Source organism: Schistocerca nitens, chromosome 3 (assembly GCF_023898315.1).
Source record: "Schistocerca nitens isolate TAMUIC-IGC-003100 chromosome 3, iqSchNite1.1, whole genome shotgun sequence".
NCBI classification, from domain to species: domain Eukaryota; kingdom Metazoa; phylum Arthropoda; class Insecta; order Orthoptera; family Acrididae; genus Schistocerca; species Schistocerca nitens.
Genome location: NC_064616.1, coordinates 853,238,631 through 853,259,312, shown reverse-complemented (window position 1 = coordinate 853,259,312; position 20,682 = coordinate 853,238,631). Strand labels below are relative to the sequence as shown.

Here is a 20,682-nt window from a genome sequence, read left to right as displayed (position 1 = left end):
GACAAGAGAATCATCCGGACGGCCCAGGGAAGTAAGATAGGGCCACTCTTACTTTATATACAAGTAAATGATCAAACGGTAAAAGGGAATAGTAATCTATGGGTGTTTGCTGATGACGTGGTAGTGTATGGGAAGGTGCCGTCGATGAGTGCCGGTAGGAGCATACAAGGTGACTTAGAAAATATTTCTATTTGCTGTGGCGAATGGCAGCTTGTTCTGAATGTAGCAAAATGCAAGTTAATGCAGATGAACAGGAAACACATTCCTGTAGTGGTCGAGTACAGCATTGGTGTGCTGCTTGGCATAGTCATGTCGATTAAATACACTCCTGGAAATTGAAATGAGAACACCGTGAATTCATTGTCCCAGGAAGGGGAAACTTTATTGGCACGTTCCTGGGGTCAGATACATCACATGATCACACTGACAGAACCACAGGCACATAGACACAGGCAACAGAGCATGCACAATGTCGGCACTAGTACAGTGTATATCCACCTTTCGCAGCAATGCAGGCTGCTATTCTCCCATGGAGACGATCGTAGAGATGCTGGATGTAGTCCTGTGGAACGGCTTGCCATGCCATTTCCACCTGGCGCCTCAATTGGAGCAGCGTTCGTGCTGGACGTGCAGACCGCGTGAGACGACGCTTCATCCAGTCCCAAACATGCTCAATGGGGGACAGATCCGGAGATCTTGCTGGCCAGGGTAGTTGACTTACACCATCTAGAGCACGTTGGGTGGCACGGGATACATGCGGACGTGCATTGTCCTGTTGGAACAGCATGTACCCTTGCCGGTCTAGGAATGGTAGAACGATGGGTTCGATGACGGTTTGGATGTACCGTGCACTATTCAGTGTCCCCTCGACGATCACCAGTGGTGTACGGCCAGTGTAGGAGATCGCTCCCCACACCATGATGCCGGGTGTTGGCCCTGTGTGCCTCGGTCGTATGCAGTCCTGATTGTGGCGCTCACCTGCACGGCGCCAAACACGCATACGACCATCATTGGCACCAAGGCAGAAGCGACTCTCATCGCTGAAGACGACACGTCTCCATTCGTCCCTCCATTCACGCCTGTCGCGACACCACTGGAGGCGGGCTGCACGATGTTGGGGCGTGAGCGGAAGACGGCCTAAAGGTGTGCGGGACCGTAGCCCAGCTTCATGGAGACGGTTGCGAATGGTCCTCGCCGATACCCCAGGAGCAACAGTGTCCCTAATTTGCTGGGAAGTGGCGGTGCGGTCCCCTACGGCACTGCGTAGGATCCTACGGTCTTGGCGTGCATCCGTGCGTCGCTGCGGTCTGGTCCCAGGTCGACGGGCACGTGGACCTTCCGCCGACCACTGGCGACAACATCGATGTACTGTGGAGACCTCACGCCCCACGTGTTGAGCAATTTGGCGGTACGTCCACCCGGCCTCCCGCATGCCCACTATACGCCCTCGCTCAAAGTCCGTCAACTGCACGTACGGTTCACGTCCACGCTGTCGCGGCATGCTACCAGTGTTAAAGACTGCGATGGAGCTCCGTATGCCACGGCAAACTGGCTGACACTGACGGCGGCGGTGCACAAATGCTGCGCAGCTAGCGCCATTCGACGGCCAACACCGCGGTTCCTGGTGTGTCCGCTGTGCCGTGCGTGTGATCATTGCTTGTACAGCCCTCTCGCAGTGTCCGGAGCAAGTATGGTGGGTCTGACACACCGGTGTCAATGTGTTCTTATTTCAATTTCCGGGAGTGTATATATATATCAGTTCATGATATCCAGTGTTACAAATTTACTCTTTCTGATGGACACACGTCCAGATCGTCCGCTCTCAAAATTCTGCCATCTCCCCCCCCCCTCCCCCCCCCCCACCATCCACCACTGCTGATGGCTCACCTCCAACTGCGCAACGCTACGCGCTGTTCACATCCAACTGCCCAACACTACAATAGCAAATATTCCAACAATGCAAACCAGCCACAGACTTCACACAGCACAGTCAGTGATTTTCGTATAGAGCGCTACGTGGCATTACCAACATAAAAACCTAAACAACCTACTTACAGAGTTTGTAAGTGGATACAGAATGGATGTTTCAATGTTTGTTTGCTTCACTTCTAACAGTGCATACCTCGAAGGAATATTTCCAGTACCCATTTTGGATTTAATAACTACTCTGTCTTTACGGGCTGTGTTGTATCTTGTAATACAGTGAGTGGAGAATGAAGGGGATAACCAGGTTCCCTGGGACTGAAACGCGTCATGGCGTCTTTTGGGGTGTGTGCAGGAGCTGGTGCGCTCGAAGGCGGTGCAGGAGGACGAGCCGCTGAAGGTGTCGGCGGTGCTGGCGTTCTCGCAGCTGGTGCGCGTCGCGTGCGCTGACGAGGCGGCCCGGCGCGCGCGATTCCCGCCAGAGGCGATGCGCGACGCGTGTTCTCCGGCGCAGGCGGCGCGCTTCCTGCCCTGGCTGGCGCGCCAGGCGCACAGGGAGCCCGCCCTGCGCACCGTCTACTTCGCCGCGCTCGGCAACACCGGCTCCTTCGCCGCCGTGCCCTCGCTCAAGGTAAGCGCCTACTACGTAGGCTATGTCGTCCTCACGCGGGACGTGTTTCTCAACGTGAAACACGCCGAACATCGTACACGCCTTGAAAGGATCTGGTACACTTTTTACGTGATTTGCGATATGAGCACTCTCAGGGCATTCCTTAGCAGTCACTAACTCCAATGCAATGCGTTTTACCTTTTCATACGAGGTGTGGCTAGAAAAAAACCGGACTAGTACTGGTGAAACAATAAAACGAATGCAATAAGGCTGAAAGTCGCGTGGCCTGTCACGTGACTCTCGCTCCGCCTACTGCTCGAGTTTCCTTGTCAACTCCTGTTAACTCAGACACTGCTCTGATTGTTAAACGGCGATCTTGTCGAACAAGTTTACCGATTTTTTCAATGTTTGCATCAGTTTTTGCTGACAATGGTCTGCCAGTGCGAGTGTCATCACTGGTGTCTTCGCGGCCATCTTTAAATCGTTTAAACCACTCAAACACTTGTGTTCGCGATAAACAATCATCGCCGTACACTTGTTGTAACATTACAAACGTTTCACTTGCAGATTTTCCTAGTTTGAAACAAAATTTGATGTTAACACGCTGTTCTTTCTGTACACTCAACATTTTCCGACGCACAGACAAAACGTCAACTACTTAAAACAGACGCCACGGGCAGACTGAGTGCAGGAGGCAGATGAAACTCGAGCAGTAGGCGGAGCGAGAGTCACGTGACAGGCCACGCGACTTTCAGCCTTATTGCATTCGTTTTATTGTTTCACCAGTACTAGTCCGGTTTTTTTCTAGCCACACCTCGTACATGCGAGAAAGCGGCTTGCCCTTTTACTGTGTCTCTTAAAACGTACATTTACTCCCTTGTCCTCATGCCAGCCACGTTGTTCTGTCTCTCGCATACACTGTTCTGAACCTGAGAGGGAATCAGCGAGTGATGTACACAGCAATCTTGTAATTCAGTAGGCCGTGTTCACTGAAACATTCACAATTTCAAATTCACTCCTGAATGGAGAGTGCTATTATTTCTACAAATCAACAACTATTCCATAATATACCGCGTGATCAAAAAGTCAGTATAAATTTGAAAACTTAATAAACCACGGAATAATATAGATAGAGAGGTAAAAATTAACACACATGCTTGGAATGACATGGGGTTTTATTAGAACAAAAAAAAAAAAAACAAAGTTCACAAAATGTCCGACAGATGGCGCTGGACAGCAAAACGTCAGTGACTGTGCATGACAATCGTGTATAAAAGGAGCTTGGCCTCCAGGTCCCCAGACCTCTGTCTGTGCGATTACTGGTTTTGGGGTTACCTGAAGTCGCAAGTGTATCGTGATCGACCGACATCTATAGGGATGCTGAAAGACAACATCCGACGCCAATGCCTCACCATAACTCCGGACATGCTTTACAATGCTGTTCACAACATTATTCCTCGACTATAGCTATTGTTGAGAATGATGGTGGACATAGTGAGCATTTCCTGTAAAGAACATCATCTTTGCTTTGTCTTACTTTGTAATGCTAATTATTGTTATTTTGATCAGATGAAGCGCCATCTGTCGGACATTTTCTGAACTTTTGTATTTTTTTGGTTGTAATAAAACCCCACGTCATTCCAAGCATGTGTGTCAATCTGTACCTCTCTATCTACATTATTCCGTGATTTATTCAGTTTTCAAATTTATACTGACTTTTTGATCACACGGTACACTGCTTGACAACTGCTAATGAACAACTGACACTTGCTAAGGAACAACTGTCAATTGCTACAGAACAACTGACAATTGTTACGAAACACCTGACCAAAGATAATAAAAGGAAATGCAGAGGATGGGACACATTAACTGTAGTGAAGACTGTGCACGAATGCTCTGTATGCATTCGATATTTCGTGCAGTACGGTGTTTGACATAGGTTGTTGTGGAACCGATAAGTATGACGTTCCATGAGGTATGGCAACACGTCTGCAAGACATCATTTGAGTTCTTCCGACCGTGGACGAACATTTGGATGGCTCGAAGCGACTCAAAGTTTCACTACTGTGGCCACGTAATAGGTGTGGCCAAAAGTGTCGTCTCACGATCAAAAAAGGCCAATGAAGGTGGAAATTCTATGGAGAATCATGCTGGTGATCGTAGATGGACTACCACGCCGCAAGAAGATCGATATGTGGCCCTTGGGGCGAAAAGGAACGGATATCTCACTGTCAAGCAGATTGCTGCAGACCTTACAACCCTGCCAGAATCATTTTGCAGCGATTAAACCAGAATGGACTTTATGCTCAGAAGCTTTTTAAATGCATCCCACTTCAACCACGCCATCTTCGAGAAAGGATTTTGTTGTAGCGAGCATAATGTTTGGGGTTAGCTATAGTGGTCCAGAAGGATGTTCTCTGACGTACCCTACTTCACTGTAGCAGATGATTCCGGCCACCAGTTTCTGTGGTGAGAGAGGGGAGCACGTTACACACCGCAAAATTAAAGAACTGCTGAATTGTCAGACACGCAGGAAAGTGAAGATACTTAATGTGTGGAATGGCCTGAATACTCACAGGACCTAAATCCTACAGAGCATGCCTGAGACGGCTTTTGTGGACGTATTTCTCAAGCAACATCCTCTCCCCGAACTGTACAAGAACTGGAAAGCTCCTTGAGAGAGGAGTGGGACAATATCCCCCAAGAACTCCTCAACAGTTTGGTAGCCTTCATGAATAACAGGTGCCAAATGTGCAATAGCGCCTGAAGGGGGCATATTCCTTACTGAGGGTCTGATATCGACCTTTTGTGATAGGAATATGACCTATGAATAATAGGTGCCAAATGTGCAATAGCGCCTGAAGGGGGAATATTCCTTACTGAGGATCTGATATCGACCTTTTGTGATAGGAATATGACCTATGTCAAAAATGAAGGTTGTTTATGTCTGTTATCCTGCTTTCCCATATGGTGAAATGTGTACCAATTTTCTTTATAAATATACCACTCGACCTTTATCATGTATGTACTGTTTCATGTGATCCATCATTGCCTGTGATTAGTCCTGTCCAACAATACATGTGTTGAAACTTCCTGGCAGATTAAAACTGTGTGCCCGACCGAGACTCGAACTCGGGACCTTTGCCTCTCGCGGGCAAGTGCTGTACCATCCGAGCTACCGAGGCACGACTCACGCCCTGTGCTCACAGCTTTACTTCTGCCAGTATCTCGTCTCCTACCCTCCAAACTTTACAGAAGCGCTCCTGCGAACCTTGCAGAACTAGCACTCCTGAAAGAAAGGATACTGCGGAGACATAGCTTAGCCACAGCCGGAGGGATGTTTCCAGAATGAGATTTGTGTCGAGGTCCGGTGAACCGGCCAGTCTGTGGATGGTTTTTAGGCGGTTCTCCATCTGCCTCGGCGAATGCGGGCTGGTTGCCCTTATTCCGCCTCAGCTACACTATGTCAGCGATTGCTGCGCAAACAAGTTCTCCACGTACGCGTACACCACCATTACTCTACCACGCAAACATAGGGGTTACACTCGCCTGGTGTGAGACGTTCCCTGGGGGTCCACCGGGGGCCGAACCGTACAATAACCCTGGGTTCGGTGTGGGGCGGCGGAGGGGTGAAGTGGACTGCGATAGTCGTCGTGGGGTTGCGGACCACTGCGGCTGTGGCGGGGTACGGAGCCTCTCCGTCGTTTCTAGGTCCCCGGTTAACGTAACATAACGGGCATACTGGAGACGCTGTCGAACACATCTGTGCAAAGCTTCATCGAATTTTCACTTTGGTTTCCATTTCGTGTCCAACTGGAATTTTGTAGGCCACATTCCACTGCACACCGCAAAAGTGTGATGCATTTGATTCACTTGGGAATGCACTGCAACATGAAATTCCACATTGTGACGTCACAAAACTGGTCAGTTCAACGTTCGGTTTCACGTCAGGCGGCGGCGCTGAACGGCTCGCTGGCGGCGCACGAGCGCGCGGCGGCGCTGCTGTCGCTGCGCCAGGTGGCGCTGCGGCGGCCCGAGGCGGTGTCGCAGCTGCTGCTGGTGGTGTTCCGGGACTACGCGCAGCCGCTGCCCGTGCGCCTGGCGGCCGGCACGTTGCTGCTCTTCACGCGGCCCGGGCCCGCGCTCTGGCACCGCGTCGCTACCGCCACCTGGTTCGAGCCCAGCCCCGCAGTCGTCGCCTTCGTCTGGACCACTCTCAGCTCGCTCGCCTCTTCCGACGACCCGGTTACCAGAGATATGTAAGTCCCCGACTGGTACCTTCAGTTTTACACGTTTCGTTAACAAATGTGTAAGTCAAAATGGTCACAGTATCAGAGAATGCCCATTTTCTTGGTGTTTTTTATTGACCTTCTTCAGTTAGCAGCAGAGTGGCATCACTGTCAAGAAGAACACCTGCACATGTGTACTTGCACATCATAAAAAGTTTCAGTGACATCTCTCCAAAAGACGTAGATACTATAGATATTCTACAAGATGTGTGTCTATAATTTCCGCCTTGTGAAATTTGCCGAGTATATTTCTGTCATTATCATAAAAATGGTTCAAATGGCTCTGAGCACTATGGGACTCAACTGCTGAGGTCATTAGTCCCCTAGAACTTAGAACTAGTTAAACCTAACTAACCTAAGGACATCACAAACATCCATGCCCGAGGCAGGATTCGAACCTGCGACCGTAGCGGTCTCGCGGTTCCAGACTGCAGCGCCTTTAACCGCACGGCCACTTCGGCCGGCCATTATCATAGGCTAGGACGTAATCTTCCATCGACATGTGTCTGGCTGCCCCAATATTCTGGGCAAGTTTGGTAACAATTTTCCACACGTGCGAGAAGCAACACGGTTTCAACATGGGTGACACGTCATTTTCTGAACTGAGGATGACAGGGCGGCCAGTCAGTACTTTTGGGCGTTCATGACCTGTTGGGGTGAAGACTTGACAAGTCATTTGGCAACCCCTCCTAAATTTCCTACCCCCCCTCCCCCCAGCCCAATACATTAATTGCCATTTCTTAGCCTCTTGGTAGGACATTTAACAATAATTCTGAAATAGTGAATGTAGAAGTGGGTTGACCCTATGTCCAAATTTTACAGCTTTGCAGCCCAAACACTTGTGTCGCCTTGGCTAAGGCTGCAGTACAGTATCTGCTCTGCATGACAGTAAAAGTGAAGCACCCAGAAGACGTGGTCAGATTCAATGTAACTTTGTACACATACACACCATGATACTGTACGTAAAATACACTACTGGCCATTAAAATTGCTACACCACGAAGATGATGTGCTACAGACGCGAAATTAAACCGACAGTAAGAAGATGCCGTCATATACAAATGATTAGCTTTTCAGAGCATTCACACAAGGTTGGCGCCGATGGTGACACCTACAACGTGCTGATATGAGGAAAGTTTCCAACCGATTTCTCATACACAAACAGCAGTTGACTGGCCTTGCATGGTGAACCGTTGTTGTGATGCCTCGTGTAAGGAGTAGAAATGCGTACCATCACGTTTACGACTTTGATAAAGGTCGGATTTTAGCCTATAGCAATTGCGGTTTATCGTATCGCGACATTGCTGCTCGCGTTGGTCGAGATACAATGACTGTTAGCAGAATATGGAACGGTGGTTTCAGGAGGGTAATACGGAACGCCGTGCTGGATCCCAACGGCCTCGTATCACTAGCGGTCCAGATGACAGGCATCTTATCCGCATGGCTGTAACGGATCGTGCAGCCACGTCACGATCCCTCAGTCAACACATGGGGACATTTGCAAGACAACAACCATCTGCACGAACAGTTCGACGACGTTTGCAGCAGCATGGACTATCAGCTCGGAGACCATGGCTGCGGTTACCCTTGACGCTTCATCACAGACAGGAGCGCCTGCGATGGTGTACTCAACGACGAACCTGGGTGCACGAATGGCAAAACGTCATTTTTTCGGATGAATCCAGGTTCTGTTTACAGCATCATGACGGTCGCATCCCTGTTTGGCGACATCGCGGTGAACGCACATTGGAAGCGTGTATTCGTCATCGCCATACTGGTGTATCACCCGTCGTGATGGTATGGGGTGCCATTGGTTACACGTCTCGATCACCTCTTGTTCGCATTGACGGCACTGTGAACAGTGGACGTTACGTTTCAGATGTGTTACAACCCGTGGCTCTACCCTTCATTCGATCCCTGCGAAACCCTACATTTCAGCAGGATAATGCACTACCGCATGTTGCAGGTCCTATACAGGCCTTTCTGGATACAGAAAATGTTCGACTGCTCTGTCCAGCACATTCTCTAGATCTCTCACCAACTGAAAACGCCTGGTCAATGATAGCTGAGGAACTGGCTCGTCACAATACGCCAGTCACTACTCTTGATGAACTGTGGAATCGTGTTGAAGCTGCATGGGCAGCTGTACCTGTACACGCCATCGAAGCTCTGTTTGACTCAATGCCCAGGCGTATCAAGGCCGTTATTATGGCCAGAGGTGGTTGCTCTGGGTACTGATTTCTCAGGATCTGTGCACCCAAATTGCGTGAAAATGTAATCACATGTCAGTTCTAGTATAATATATTTGTCCAATGAATACCCATTTATCATCTGCATTTCTTCTTGGTGTAGCAATTTTAATGTCCAGTAGTGTATTAGATTTGCAATTTACAGTGATAGGTGGAACGGCTACCAGAGTGCATTAGGGGTATTCATGTTTAATGTTTTTCCTGGCCTGGTAGAGTATATGTGTGGTGTGAACGGCGTCATATGTTCAATGATTACTGTGAAAGACACAGAAATGTTGTGTAATTGTGTGAGACGGCATGACCAGCACCTAACAGAGTTCAGAAGGGGTGTCGTGTGTCTATACTTGTCAGCTGGTATAATTGACCAATATCCAGATTTGTGAGACATTCAGGTGTGCCAGCGGCCTGATGCTGGACTGCAGGGGAACTTGAGGGCAAGCATACTCGCTGTGAAGGTTTCGGTCGACCACATCTGACCACCACAAGGGAAGATCGCTGCATTGTGCACCAAGCACATCGTAACCACTGCACATCTGTACTTGCCATCTGAAAACATGTAATGGATTCCCTCCAACATTCATTGTCATCTCACACCACTGGAGGAAGACTAGCAGCAGCCGGACTACGAAATTACTGTCCCCGATGCCATTAACAACATAATACGAATGGATGGGTTTGGTGTGGTGCCGTGACCAGAAAGTGTAGAATGCCGATGAATAATGACATCTTTTATTCAGCAATGACTCACAATTCTGCACTACGTGAGATGGCAATCATCAGCGAATACGGTGGCAACCTGGGTAGAGGTCTCATTCTTCCAATGTTTTGGAGAGTCACAGTGGTTTTACTACTGGCACCGTGGTGTGGGGAGCCATTGTGTACGACTTCAGGCCACAGCTGCTAATGATTGAGGTTTCTCTGATGGCACAATGGTACATCATGGACATCCTACGTCCCTATGTATCACCTCTGAAATGTGTTCAATTGTGTGTGAGTTCTCAAGGTGAAACTTCCCCTTTAAATAATTTATACTCGACTGTGCTTAACCTGACACACAATATTTTTAGCGCAACGCAATATGACTTTCAAAATTCCCTACAAAAGAATGGCCCTGACTAACATTAAACTATACCTTTTACAAATCACTTACCTCACAAAAATCTTCGCTGCTCAAGCTACTGCAATACAGCGAGCGCCACTACTGCCAGCTAAATAAAAGATTCAAACTATGGAAGGCACTAACTACTGATAGGGATAGTTAGCAAATGAAAGATATTAATAGAGAACAAACAATGTATTTACCTTGATATCATCATATATATAGCAGTTCATGACAAATTACAAAACTCCGCCATCTCTCTCCCCACATCCACCACTGCTGGCGGCTCACCTCCAACTGCCCAACGCTATGCGCTGTTCACAGCCAGCTGCCTAACACTACAATGGCGAGTATTACAACAATGCAAAGCAGCCACAGACTGCACACCGCACAGCCAGTGATTTTCTATACAGAGGTGGCGTTACCAATAAAAAAACCTAAACAGCCTACTTACATAGCCCCCATGCTCCCCACAAAAAATTTTACAAATTGGTTTGGGCAGTGCCCAATACAGATTTGAAAAAAAATTTCATAATTACAATAACAAAGAAATCAAATGCACACACTTATTGATACAATGTTGGTCAAAAGCTAAAATTTTCTCACAGTCCATAAAGACAGTCCTAATCGTTCATCACAGTAAAATATCAGTCTTTTTCTCAAAGTATGAGCAGTAAAAGAAAATGCACACGGAAGTAGTGGATTTCCATGCAGTATTGAAGAAGTGTTGTTGTCCTTCCAACGAAAAGACAGTGCTGACTCTACATGCAGACAGGTAATGGGCCACAACAGAGTAAACCCACAGCGGAGTCAGTCGAAATTTTGAAGAGTATTGGTGGGTAGGTCATCACAGAGCAGACCCACTGTAGTCCTGGTAGAGATTACGGTATTGGTGGGCCACCAGAGGCGCAGACCCACTGCAGTCCTTGTAGAAATAATGGTACTGGTGAGTCAGCAAAGACGCAGACCCACTGTAGTCCTTGTAGAGATTACGGTACTGGTGGGCCACCAGAGGTGCAGACCCACTGCAGTCCTTGTAGAGATGGCCAGCAGCCATCTGTTGTGACCGTGCAGGTGCACAACATCATTGAAGAGTCTTGCGGATAATATAGCAAGTCCATAACCACCACTTGTGCACTCACAAAGTTTTTGGAATTGTCCTTAGAACCAGCAATGCTGTTATCCAGTCCCTTGCTGAATTATTAACACACGTGCAAACACTATCAGTCCCTACTTCTCACATATTGTCCATATACTATGACCAACAAAAACGTGTGCAGTGAAATGTAACTTACAAGTTGCTTAATTTGATGAACTGGTGTCAATTACAATTTTATAACATAAGAACACAATAACAAAGGTACAAAACACATCAGTAAAGAACATAACAATACAGATAACATTTGTGGTAATAGGGGCTTTACAAAAGAATAGAAATAGACATATACGTCAGTGTTACTGGAATTATGACATGAGTACATACATAAAAGATCAGAATAACTTTCGAAACATCAACTTCACACATGAGCATTAAAATAAAACAAAATAAATAATGTCTAAGCATATTTACAAGGTAAATAACATATTATTAATGCCAATTATATTTGAGGATAACAGTATTCCTCATCATAGTGAATGTAGCTTAGTATTAGAAGAAGAAAAAATTCTATGAAACTACACAGAGACAGGAAGAAAACAAATACACAAGGGTACACAAACACATAGTGGGATAACACAAAAGGAAAGGACAGGGTTTGTTTTACTGCAGTATTTTGCATGGAGATCTCCCTTCGTTCATCATTATTCCCAAAGGTCCTATCTAAGCCTGTTTTCTGTATTCTGTTCACATCCTCTGTCAAAAATAGTTTTTCTCCACTGTACAGTATCCTTTTTTTTTTTGCCAAACCATTTTCTGATAGCTTCTCAATGCATTTCTTATAAATTCATCATAGTTAGTTTCTTATATAGTCTACCCCCTCTTAAGCTAACTTAAATCTACTGAGCTCAGATATACACTCCTGGAAATGGAAAAAAGAACACATTGACACCGGTGTGTCAGACCCACCATACTTGCTCCGGACACTGCGAGAGGGCTGTACAAGCAATGATCACACGCACGGCACAGCGGACACACCAGGAACCGCGGTGTTGGCCGTCGAATGGCGCTAGCTGCGCAGCATTTGTGCACCGCCGCCGTCAGTGTCAGCCAGTTTGCCGTGGCATACGGAGCTCCATTGCAGTCTTTAACACTGGTAGCATGCCGCGACAGCGTGGACGTGAACCGTATGTGCAGTTGACGGACTTTGAGCGAGGGCGTATAGTGGGCATGCGGGAGGCTGGGTGGACGTACCGCCGAATTGCTCAACACGTGGGGCGTGAGGTCTCCACAGTACATCGATGTTGTCGCCAGTGGTCGGCGGAAGGTGCACGTGCCCGTCGACCTGGGACCGGACCGCAGCGACGCACGGATGCACGCCAAGACCGTAGGATCCTACGCAGTGCCGTAGGGGACCGCACCGCCATTTCCCAGCAAATTAGGGACACTGTTGCTCCTGGGGTATCGGCGAGGACCATTCGCAACCGTCTCGATGAAGCTGGGCTACGGTCCCGCACACCGTTAGGCCGTCTTCCGCTCACGCCCCAACATCGTGCAGCCCGCCTCCAGTGGTGTCGCGACAGGCGTGAATGGAGGGACGAATGGAGACGTGTCGCCTTCAGCGATGAGAGTCGCTTCTGCCTTGGTGCCAATGATGGTCGTATGCGTGTTTGGCGCCGTGCAGGTGAGCGCCACAATCAGGACTGCATACGACCGAGGCACACAGGGCCAACACCCGGCATCATGGTGTGGGGAGCGATCTCCTACACTGGCCGTACACCACTGGTGATCGTCGAGGGGACACTGAATAGTGCACGGTACATCCAAACCGTCATCGAACCCATCGTTCTACCATTCCTAGACCGGCAAGGGAACTTGCTGTTCCAACAGGACAATGCACGTCCGCATATATCCCGTGCCACCCAACGTGCTCTAGAAGGTGTAAGTCAACTACCCTGGCCAGCAAGATCTCCGGATCTGTCCCCCATTGAGCATGTTTGGGACTGGATGAAGCGTCGTCTCACGCGGTCTGCACGTCCAGCACGAACGCTGGTCCAACTGAGGCGCCAGGTGGAAATGGCATGCCAAGCCGTTCCACAGGACTACATCCAGCATCTCTACGATCGTCTCCATGGGAGAATAGCAGCCTGCATTGCTGCGAAAGGTGGATATACACTGTACTAGTGCCGACATTGTGCATGCTCTGTTGCCTGTGTCTATGTGCCTGTGGTTCTGTCAGTGTGATCATGTGATGTATCTGACCCCAGGAATGTGTCAATAAAGTTTCCCCTTCCTGGGACAATGAATTCACGGTGTTCTTATTTCAATTTCCAGGAGTGTATATACCAAGGGACGAGGCAATGCAGCATCACATAAAACAATTAATATAAACAGCAATGAAAAAAAACGCAGATTTGCGAAGCAAGCAGCATTAAGAAATTAGCAGAGCAATTGTAATATTACAACTAATCTAAGGCAATGTGCAGCAAACAATAAAAATAAATCATTAGTAAAACTGGCTTAACAGAATAATACAAAGTCAAATTCAATAACACTATGCCTGGCAAACAGCAGCAACTTATACCTAAACATGACATAGCTCAAGCAGAAAAAATATTACACTAAAAATGGCCATGTCTAATACCTATGTCACATCTTAACACTAGAGTGATGCATCACGAGAACTTACACTAGCAGATAAGTTACCAAATCGTAAAGAAATTGTTTATGCAATTCCTGTGAAGGGAAATGTCTTTTTATGCTCCCTCATTTTTTGGAAATATATCACAAAACTATTATTTACTGGATCTGGAGACAGAAAATATTTATATTAGTACATCTATAAAATTTTATTTTAACCAGTGCTGCAGTGCAGCTAGAAACTAGATATTAAACAAAATGAGTAAATAAATACATAAAGCAAGCCATATGGCATTTCTCTCAATTCTCGTAGATAGACACTTGCCCTAATCAGGTGTGCAGATGTAAGAATGTTTCCAAGCTATTATTAGCGTGTCGTATTTACGATGCTTTCTACAAACGAATGTCAATAGCGAGGATAATGGCCTCCCCTTTTTTTTTTTTCTACCACCTGCGCCACACACTAATGGCTTTTTCTCAATGCGGCTGGCTGGCACACCTGGCCGCTCACAACGCATTACGTGCAGGTGGTCACTTAACTTTCGTACGGAAATATTTACGACACCAGTTTCCGCTACAGTGACAGTCTCATATAAAAATATTTCACAGGTCAAGAATCTGGGTTACAAATCTGTAGAAACAAAATCCTATAAATATAACAGCGTCCAAAAAATTTTCGCCAGCATTGTGATACATTCACGCATATACACACATTTCATAACTCTTAAAGTACTATTCTTGGTTTCCAACATCCTTTTTCACAAGTCAGAGTCCCTAGCCACAACTCATTATTCCTTACCTTATTACACATATAAATATTCGTCGACACTTCTTCAATATTTCCACATAACATACGTAGCATAATCAAATAACTCATATAGCATCAGCTTATTGATCATAAACATACCGCAACAGCATAATACACATCGTCGTCGTAATAATAACATCATAACACCTCAGTCAACTCTCAAAATCGTCGTAGCTTTCTGCAATAATTTCAAAACCCTAAAACATATTCTCTGCTCATTTCAATAGTGTCATCTACCTCAAACGTACCTTAAAAATCATGATCTCATACCAAATACATCATTCAAAGCTCTCATAGTATCACAATGGTTCCGAAAAAATATGAACAGTTTACAAAGTACAGACAAAATACAATTTCATAAATGTGAAGTTACCCAACTGTGAAATTGCATAAACATGTGTCACTGATGTAGTAAAAAAAAGTTTATCTCTCAGTTAAATGATCAGATAGCTGTGTAATTTGTGTGTTACAGAAATATGGTACCGATGTGTAAAGTTGTATAAGCAAATACCATATTAGCTAGGGTTCCTTGTGGTTGCCACACACATGGTACACAAAGTAAGCGTGTACCCCCCTGAGGATAAATGTAATTATACCCTCAGGTGTTACAGATTACAGCAATGGAATGAAATGTATCACGGAAAAGTTTCTTTGCAATTTAAAAATCTTTAAAAATAAATGTTTTAAGTACAAAATTAATCACTCAAATACGTGTCCTGTAGCGCTAAACTGTGTGTCATGTCGCAACATAATCTCTGTGGAAGTCTCATAGTTATCGTCCTCCGAAAGCTAAGTTCTGCAGAAGTCAATGTACTTACCTCATGATAAACAAAAGTGAAATGCTTTGTGTATAGATATCGTAGTTAGTACGCTTATTGTTGTGATGAAGAAAGTACTGTACTGTAACGTATTGTTGTGCCACGAAAAAGGCTGTCTCATTGTTGCTATACCACCAAAGTTAAATACTAAAACATGTTTCACTTTCCAGAAGAATTCAGAAAAATTGTGCAGATGTAAAACAGATACACTGCAAAAGCAAAATTGTAAATTGTCACTCATTAGTAGCGTCGTGATAACATCGCGTAGCTGTCACATAAACTAACCACTGTGTCCTCTGGTATTTCACAGAAAGTACTTTAAATCCAGAATTTTTTTTTAAGTAAACCAAAATGTTGCATGAAAATCTCATTAGCGTTGCCGGTATATGTTCTAAGTATGTGATCCTTATAGTCGTTACATGATAGTGGAACTAACAAGCAAGAATGTACACACACAATAACACTGTGACGCCGCTCTGTTCACTATAACAATGTATTCGTAATTTCTGTTTCAATAAGTTCTCTTGGTTCTTGACTGGATATTTAACTTCAAACATTGTTGCATGTTAAAAGATTCTAAATCTGACAAGCATACTAGTAATGTAAAGTGAAAAATTTTATGGCAAAGACTAAGTTAAAAAGCAGATTATCTTTCTATAAACGGTTTTACATGTGAAATGTGGTGTAAACCTTTACTCTTCCTAGTACGCAGAGTTTCAACTTCAACGCAATTATCATGTGGTATACGTCGGATTCTGTAAGGTCCATTGTAAACTAGAAAGAATTTGTGGCTGAAGTGTTTCTTCTTATGTGACAATAAATGAGCTTTAATGAGAACTTTCTGACCAATATACAATTTCTTTGCATTTGCTTTGCCGTGTAGTTTTCTCCTTTTGTCTGCTGCAGATTTTATATTTTTAAGAGCCAAATCAATTATGTCTTTGTGTCGAAGTTTACGTGTATTCGGGAAAGGTACAAGCTCTCTGATTCTGTTCGGTGGTTCTTCATTCTTCAGTACAAGAGTAGGTGGTAAAGCAGTGGAATCATGAGGCATTTCATTCAGCACGTTTTGAAATAAGTGTAAATATCTGTCCCAATGCTGATGCTTTCTGTGACAATAAAGTCTGCAAAGCTTATTGATTTCTTTCATAATCCGTTCGGAGGGGTTACAATGTGGTGAGTACAATGAAATAAAAACAGGTTTGATTTTATGGTTGCGAAGCATGTGTGACCAAACAGCAGATCTGAATTGCGGTCCGTTATCTGAAATGACTTTACTAACGTGTCCAACTTCACGTAAGAAATTTTTAACAAAGGCGTTGGATACAGACCGTCCAGTGGCTTTACGTAACGGTGTGAAAGAAACAAATTTTGAAGTAAGTTCAACAGTGACTAGAACGTACGAAAATCCATTAGATGTTCTGACAAGCGGTCCCAAGAGATCAACAGCAGCAAATTCTTTTAATTTAGAAGGAATGATAGGAAACAGCGGAGCACGATGGGAGATAGTAGATGGTTTCGCCTTTTGACAAAGTTTACAAATAGACAAGACTCTTCGAATTCTCTTTTCCATATTGTTAAAATAACAAGTCGTTCGAAGAATATGATAACATTTTCGTGGGCCAAAATGTGCGTAGCTGAAATGAATGTACCAAATGAGCTTATTAACAAAATCGTCTGGAATGCAAAGTACCCATAGCTTGTCATCAACAGTGCAGCGTTTGAAGAGTATGTTGTTTCTAACCAGGTAATAATGCCGAATCTGAGTGTGTGTCTTTTCATGCCATTTACTTTTGATGTCTTTCCAAATCGGATCTTTATCTTGTTCATGAGCAATGTCCTTTAAAGATGTGGTGATGAAGTTTTCAAAGGCGACTTTCTGAATGTAAAGAATACTGAAATTTTTCTCAATGTTGCCTTCTGTGTTACTTTTCTCAAGCCCAGCCGGTGCGCGTGACAGCGCGTCCGCAATAATGTTCTCCTTGCCGGGAATGTAGACTATTGTGAAGCGGAATTCTTGCAGAAACAATGCCCAACGTTTTAACCTATCATGATTTAATTTTGAAGACATAAGAAACTGTAATGCACGATGATCACTGTATACTTTTACGTGCTTACCAGAAAGAAAGAAACGGAATTTGTTAAATGCCCAAACGATAGCTAAAGCTTCTAATTCAGTAACGGAATAATTTTTTTCGGATTTTGTTAGCACTCGGCTAGCAAAAGCAATGGTTTTCTGAACAGTAGTGTCATTTTCTATGGCTTCTTGAAATAAATGGGCACCAAGTCCGACTTTAGAAGAATCCGTGCTAAGGCAGAAATCTTGTGACAGATCTGGATGAGCTAGTATTGGCGCGTTAAGTAGCGATTCTTTCAAAGAATTGAATTCCAATTGTGCTTGTTCGTCCCAGTTCCAAATAGTATTTTTTCCAGTGAGAGAACAAAGTTTTGGTGTAACAAGGATTTGCATATTCAGAAAACGACGGTAAAAATTTACGAGACCTAGAAAACTGCGGACTTGTCTTTTTGTGGATGGAACTGGAATGGCTCTGATTGCTTCTAACTTTTCAGGATCCGGCTGAATGCCTTCAGAAGAAATAATATGTCCCAAAAACCTCACCTTTGACCTACCGAATTCAGACTTTTCCAAGTTAACTGTAATTCCAGATTCTGCAAAAATACGTAACAAACTGTTGAGGATCCGATTATGTTGTTCCCATGAAGCTTCTGCTATTAGAATATCGTCCACATATAAGGTGATGTGACGTTTTAAGAACTCAGGTAATATGGAATTTAGCCCGCGAATGAATGCTGCTGAAGAAATGTTCAAACCAAAAGGAAGTTTCCGAAACTGATAACAAACGCCGAAACAAAGGAAAGCTGTGTATTTTCTACATTCTGGATGAAGTTAGATCTGATAAAAGCTGGATCTGAGATCAATGGAAGACAACACGTTTACACCATTGAAATTTTGAAGAAGTTCTTCCAACGTTTGCGGCCTGTCTGTTTCAGGAATAATGATAGTATTAATTTGTCTCGAATCTAAGACAAGCCTGATTGATCCATTTTTCTTCTCAACAACATGTAATGGATTGTTGTATGAGCTTACTGCAGGCTCAATAATGCCCTCGTCAAGCATAGATTGTATTTCTGTTCTAACACGGTCCCTATAATGCGCCGGAATTACGTATGGTCTAACACAAAATTTAGTATGCTCACGAACACGAAATTGGTATTGAAATCCCTTGATTATTCCTGTTTTGTGAGTAAAAACTGTGGAATGTGCTTGTAAAATCTGAAAAAGGTCTTGCCTATCATTGTCATTACAATTCTCAATTGTTTGAATTTTATTCTGAATTAACTCATTAGTATCAAATGCGCCGTCGATATCACCCCTGTCAGTACTTGCAGAGTGATTGTTAGTGTCAAGTTCCGTCGAAAATTCAGAACTGTTGTCTAACAGGAGGTAAAGCCGATTAATTTCCTCGTCATGGTTTGAGAGCCAATCTTCAAAATTCAAAGCTACTGACTTACCTTCTTTTTCTAAACTTATTTCAACATCGTGAAAGCTTAAGATTGTTTTGTATTTATTCAAAAAGTCTACTCCCAGTATAATTTCCGTCGACAATAATGGAACAATAAGGAAGTTCATAGAGAAACTGTGGCTTTGACAAAAGAATTCTAAGTTGGTTTGTTGGCGTACATCTACACTTTTTCCAAAGATTGCACCTTGTAATTTAATCTTACGTAACGGAAGTGTGGGGCAATCGTTCGATTTGTTGCATTTGCTAAAGGCTGTTTCACTAATTACTGAAATGGGACTGCCAGAGTCAAGTACTGCCGTAAATTTTACGTCATTTACTATAATGTGAATCACAGGATATGCAATGTTGTTATGTTTTACGTCGTGTTCTTGGAGTAAGATGTCCCTAATGTCTTCCATTTTTACGTAATTACTTGCTACGGCAGCTGCGTCGTTAGTGTCACACGTGCGTTTTGTGGCTGCCAGCGGTATGAGTCATTGCCTATTGTCTCTTTGTTGGCGCGCGTCGTTATTGGGGTTTGGAGACCTAACTTCTACAAATTCACCGTGACGAGAGGGCCCTGCCCTGTTTAAATCCCGCCAGTTCTGATGCAATTCAGGTCTGTCGTTACGATCATATCGTCTGTCGTCATGTCGGTAGTTCCTGTAGTTTCTTTCTTCTCGGTTAAGTGGTGGAGAATTTCTCCCTGAATTATCACTGCACGGTGGACCGTTGCGTCTAAAGTTATTCTGTCTCCCGTAATAATAACTGTTTTGGTTTCCATATTGTCTGTTCCTCTGATTGTCTCTGTGATAATCATTACCGCGGAGAGGTGATCTTTCCCTGTAATTATTACTACTCTGCCAACGGTTGTCATACGGGTGGTGTCTGTTTCGGTCACGATTTGTGTTGTGAAAATAGCCTTGTCGCGTCCAGTTATTATTTCTTTCATCGCGGAATTGCGACGGATGTGATCTGTAATTGTTGTGCTCGTGCGTTCCGCGATTGTCAGTGTCAATTTTCAGTTCTTGTAAGAGTCCTTGAAATGCTTCAATGTCGTCTTTGCAACGTCCTGCCAAAATAATATGTCGTAAATGTTCAGGCAGTTTGATTAAGCAAATGCGGATGAGTTCTGAGGGGCTGTATGGGTTTGAAAGATACTGATTCTTGTGTAACATGTCTTCAAAATATTTCATAATACTGGAAAATTCAGATTGTTCGAAACGTTTCATCATTATGATGCTATGTTTTACTCGGTCTTGTGTGGCTTGAGACCAATATGCTGAGAGGAAGGCATGATAAAAATCTCCTTCACTGTGACAATCGTGAATGACCGATCGCATTCTTACAGCTGGTTCATTCTCCAAGTAGCCACACATAAATTCTAACCTGTGCTCCAATGACCAGTTGGGGGGAAAACAATGAGAGAATTGAGGGAGCCACGCTTGTGGATGAATGTCGTTGGCAGAATTTTTAAACGTTTTGAATTTACGTGTAGTAATGAACAGCTTATAGTCAAAGTCATCATGTCGGCGAGTCGCATATCGGTCATTGTTACGTCGTTTCGGCGGTTCCACTTCAAAATTCGGTGCACCTTGCCAATTTCTTTCATAATTTCCGAAATGC

General features: G+C 44.6%; 1 protein-coding gene across 1 annotated transcript in view; it reads left to right on the top strand.

Moving 5' to 3' along the window:
• The window catches only part of LOC126249450 (vitellogenin-like), a gene marked incomplete at its 3' end in the record, with an annotated part of 380,348 nt that overhangs the window by 97,170 nt on the left and 262,496 nt on the right, over nt 1–20,682 (top strand). The window contains exons 11-12 of the mRNA XM_049951103.1: nt 2,279–2,554; nt 6,485–6,792. Coding sequence (XP_049807060.1) covers nt 2,279–2,554; nt 6,485–6,792 — 584 coding nt within the window. The remainder of the gene's footprint in view (nt 1–2,278; nt 2,555–6,484; nt 6,793–20,682) is intronic.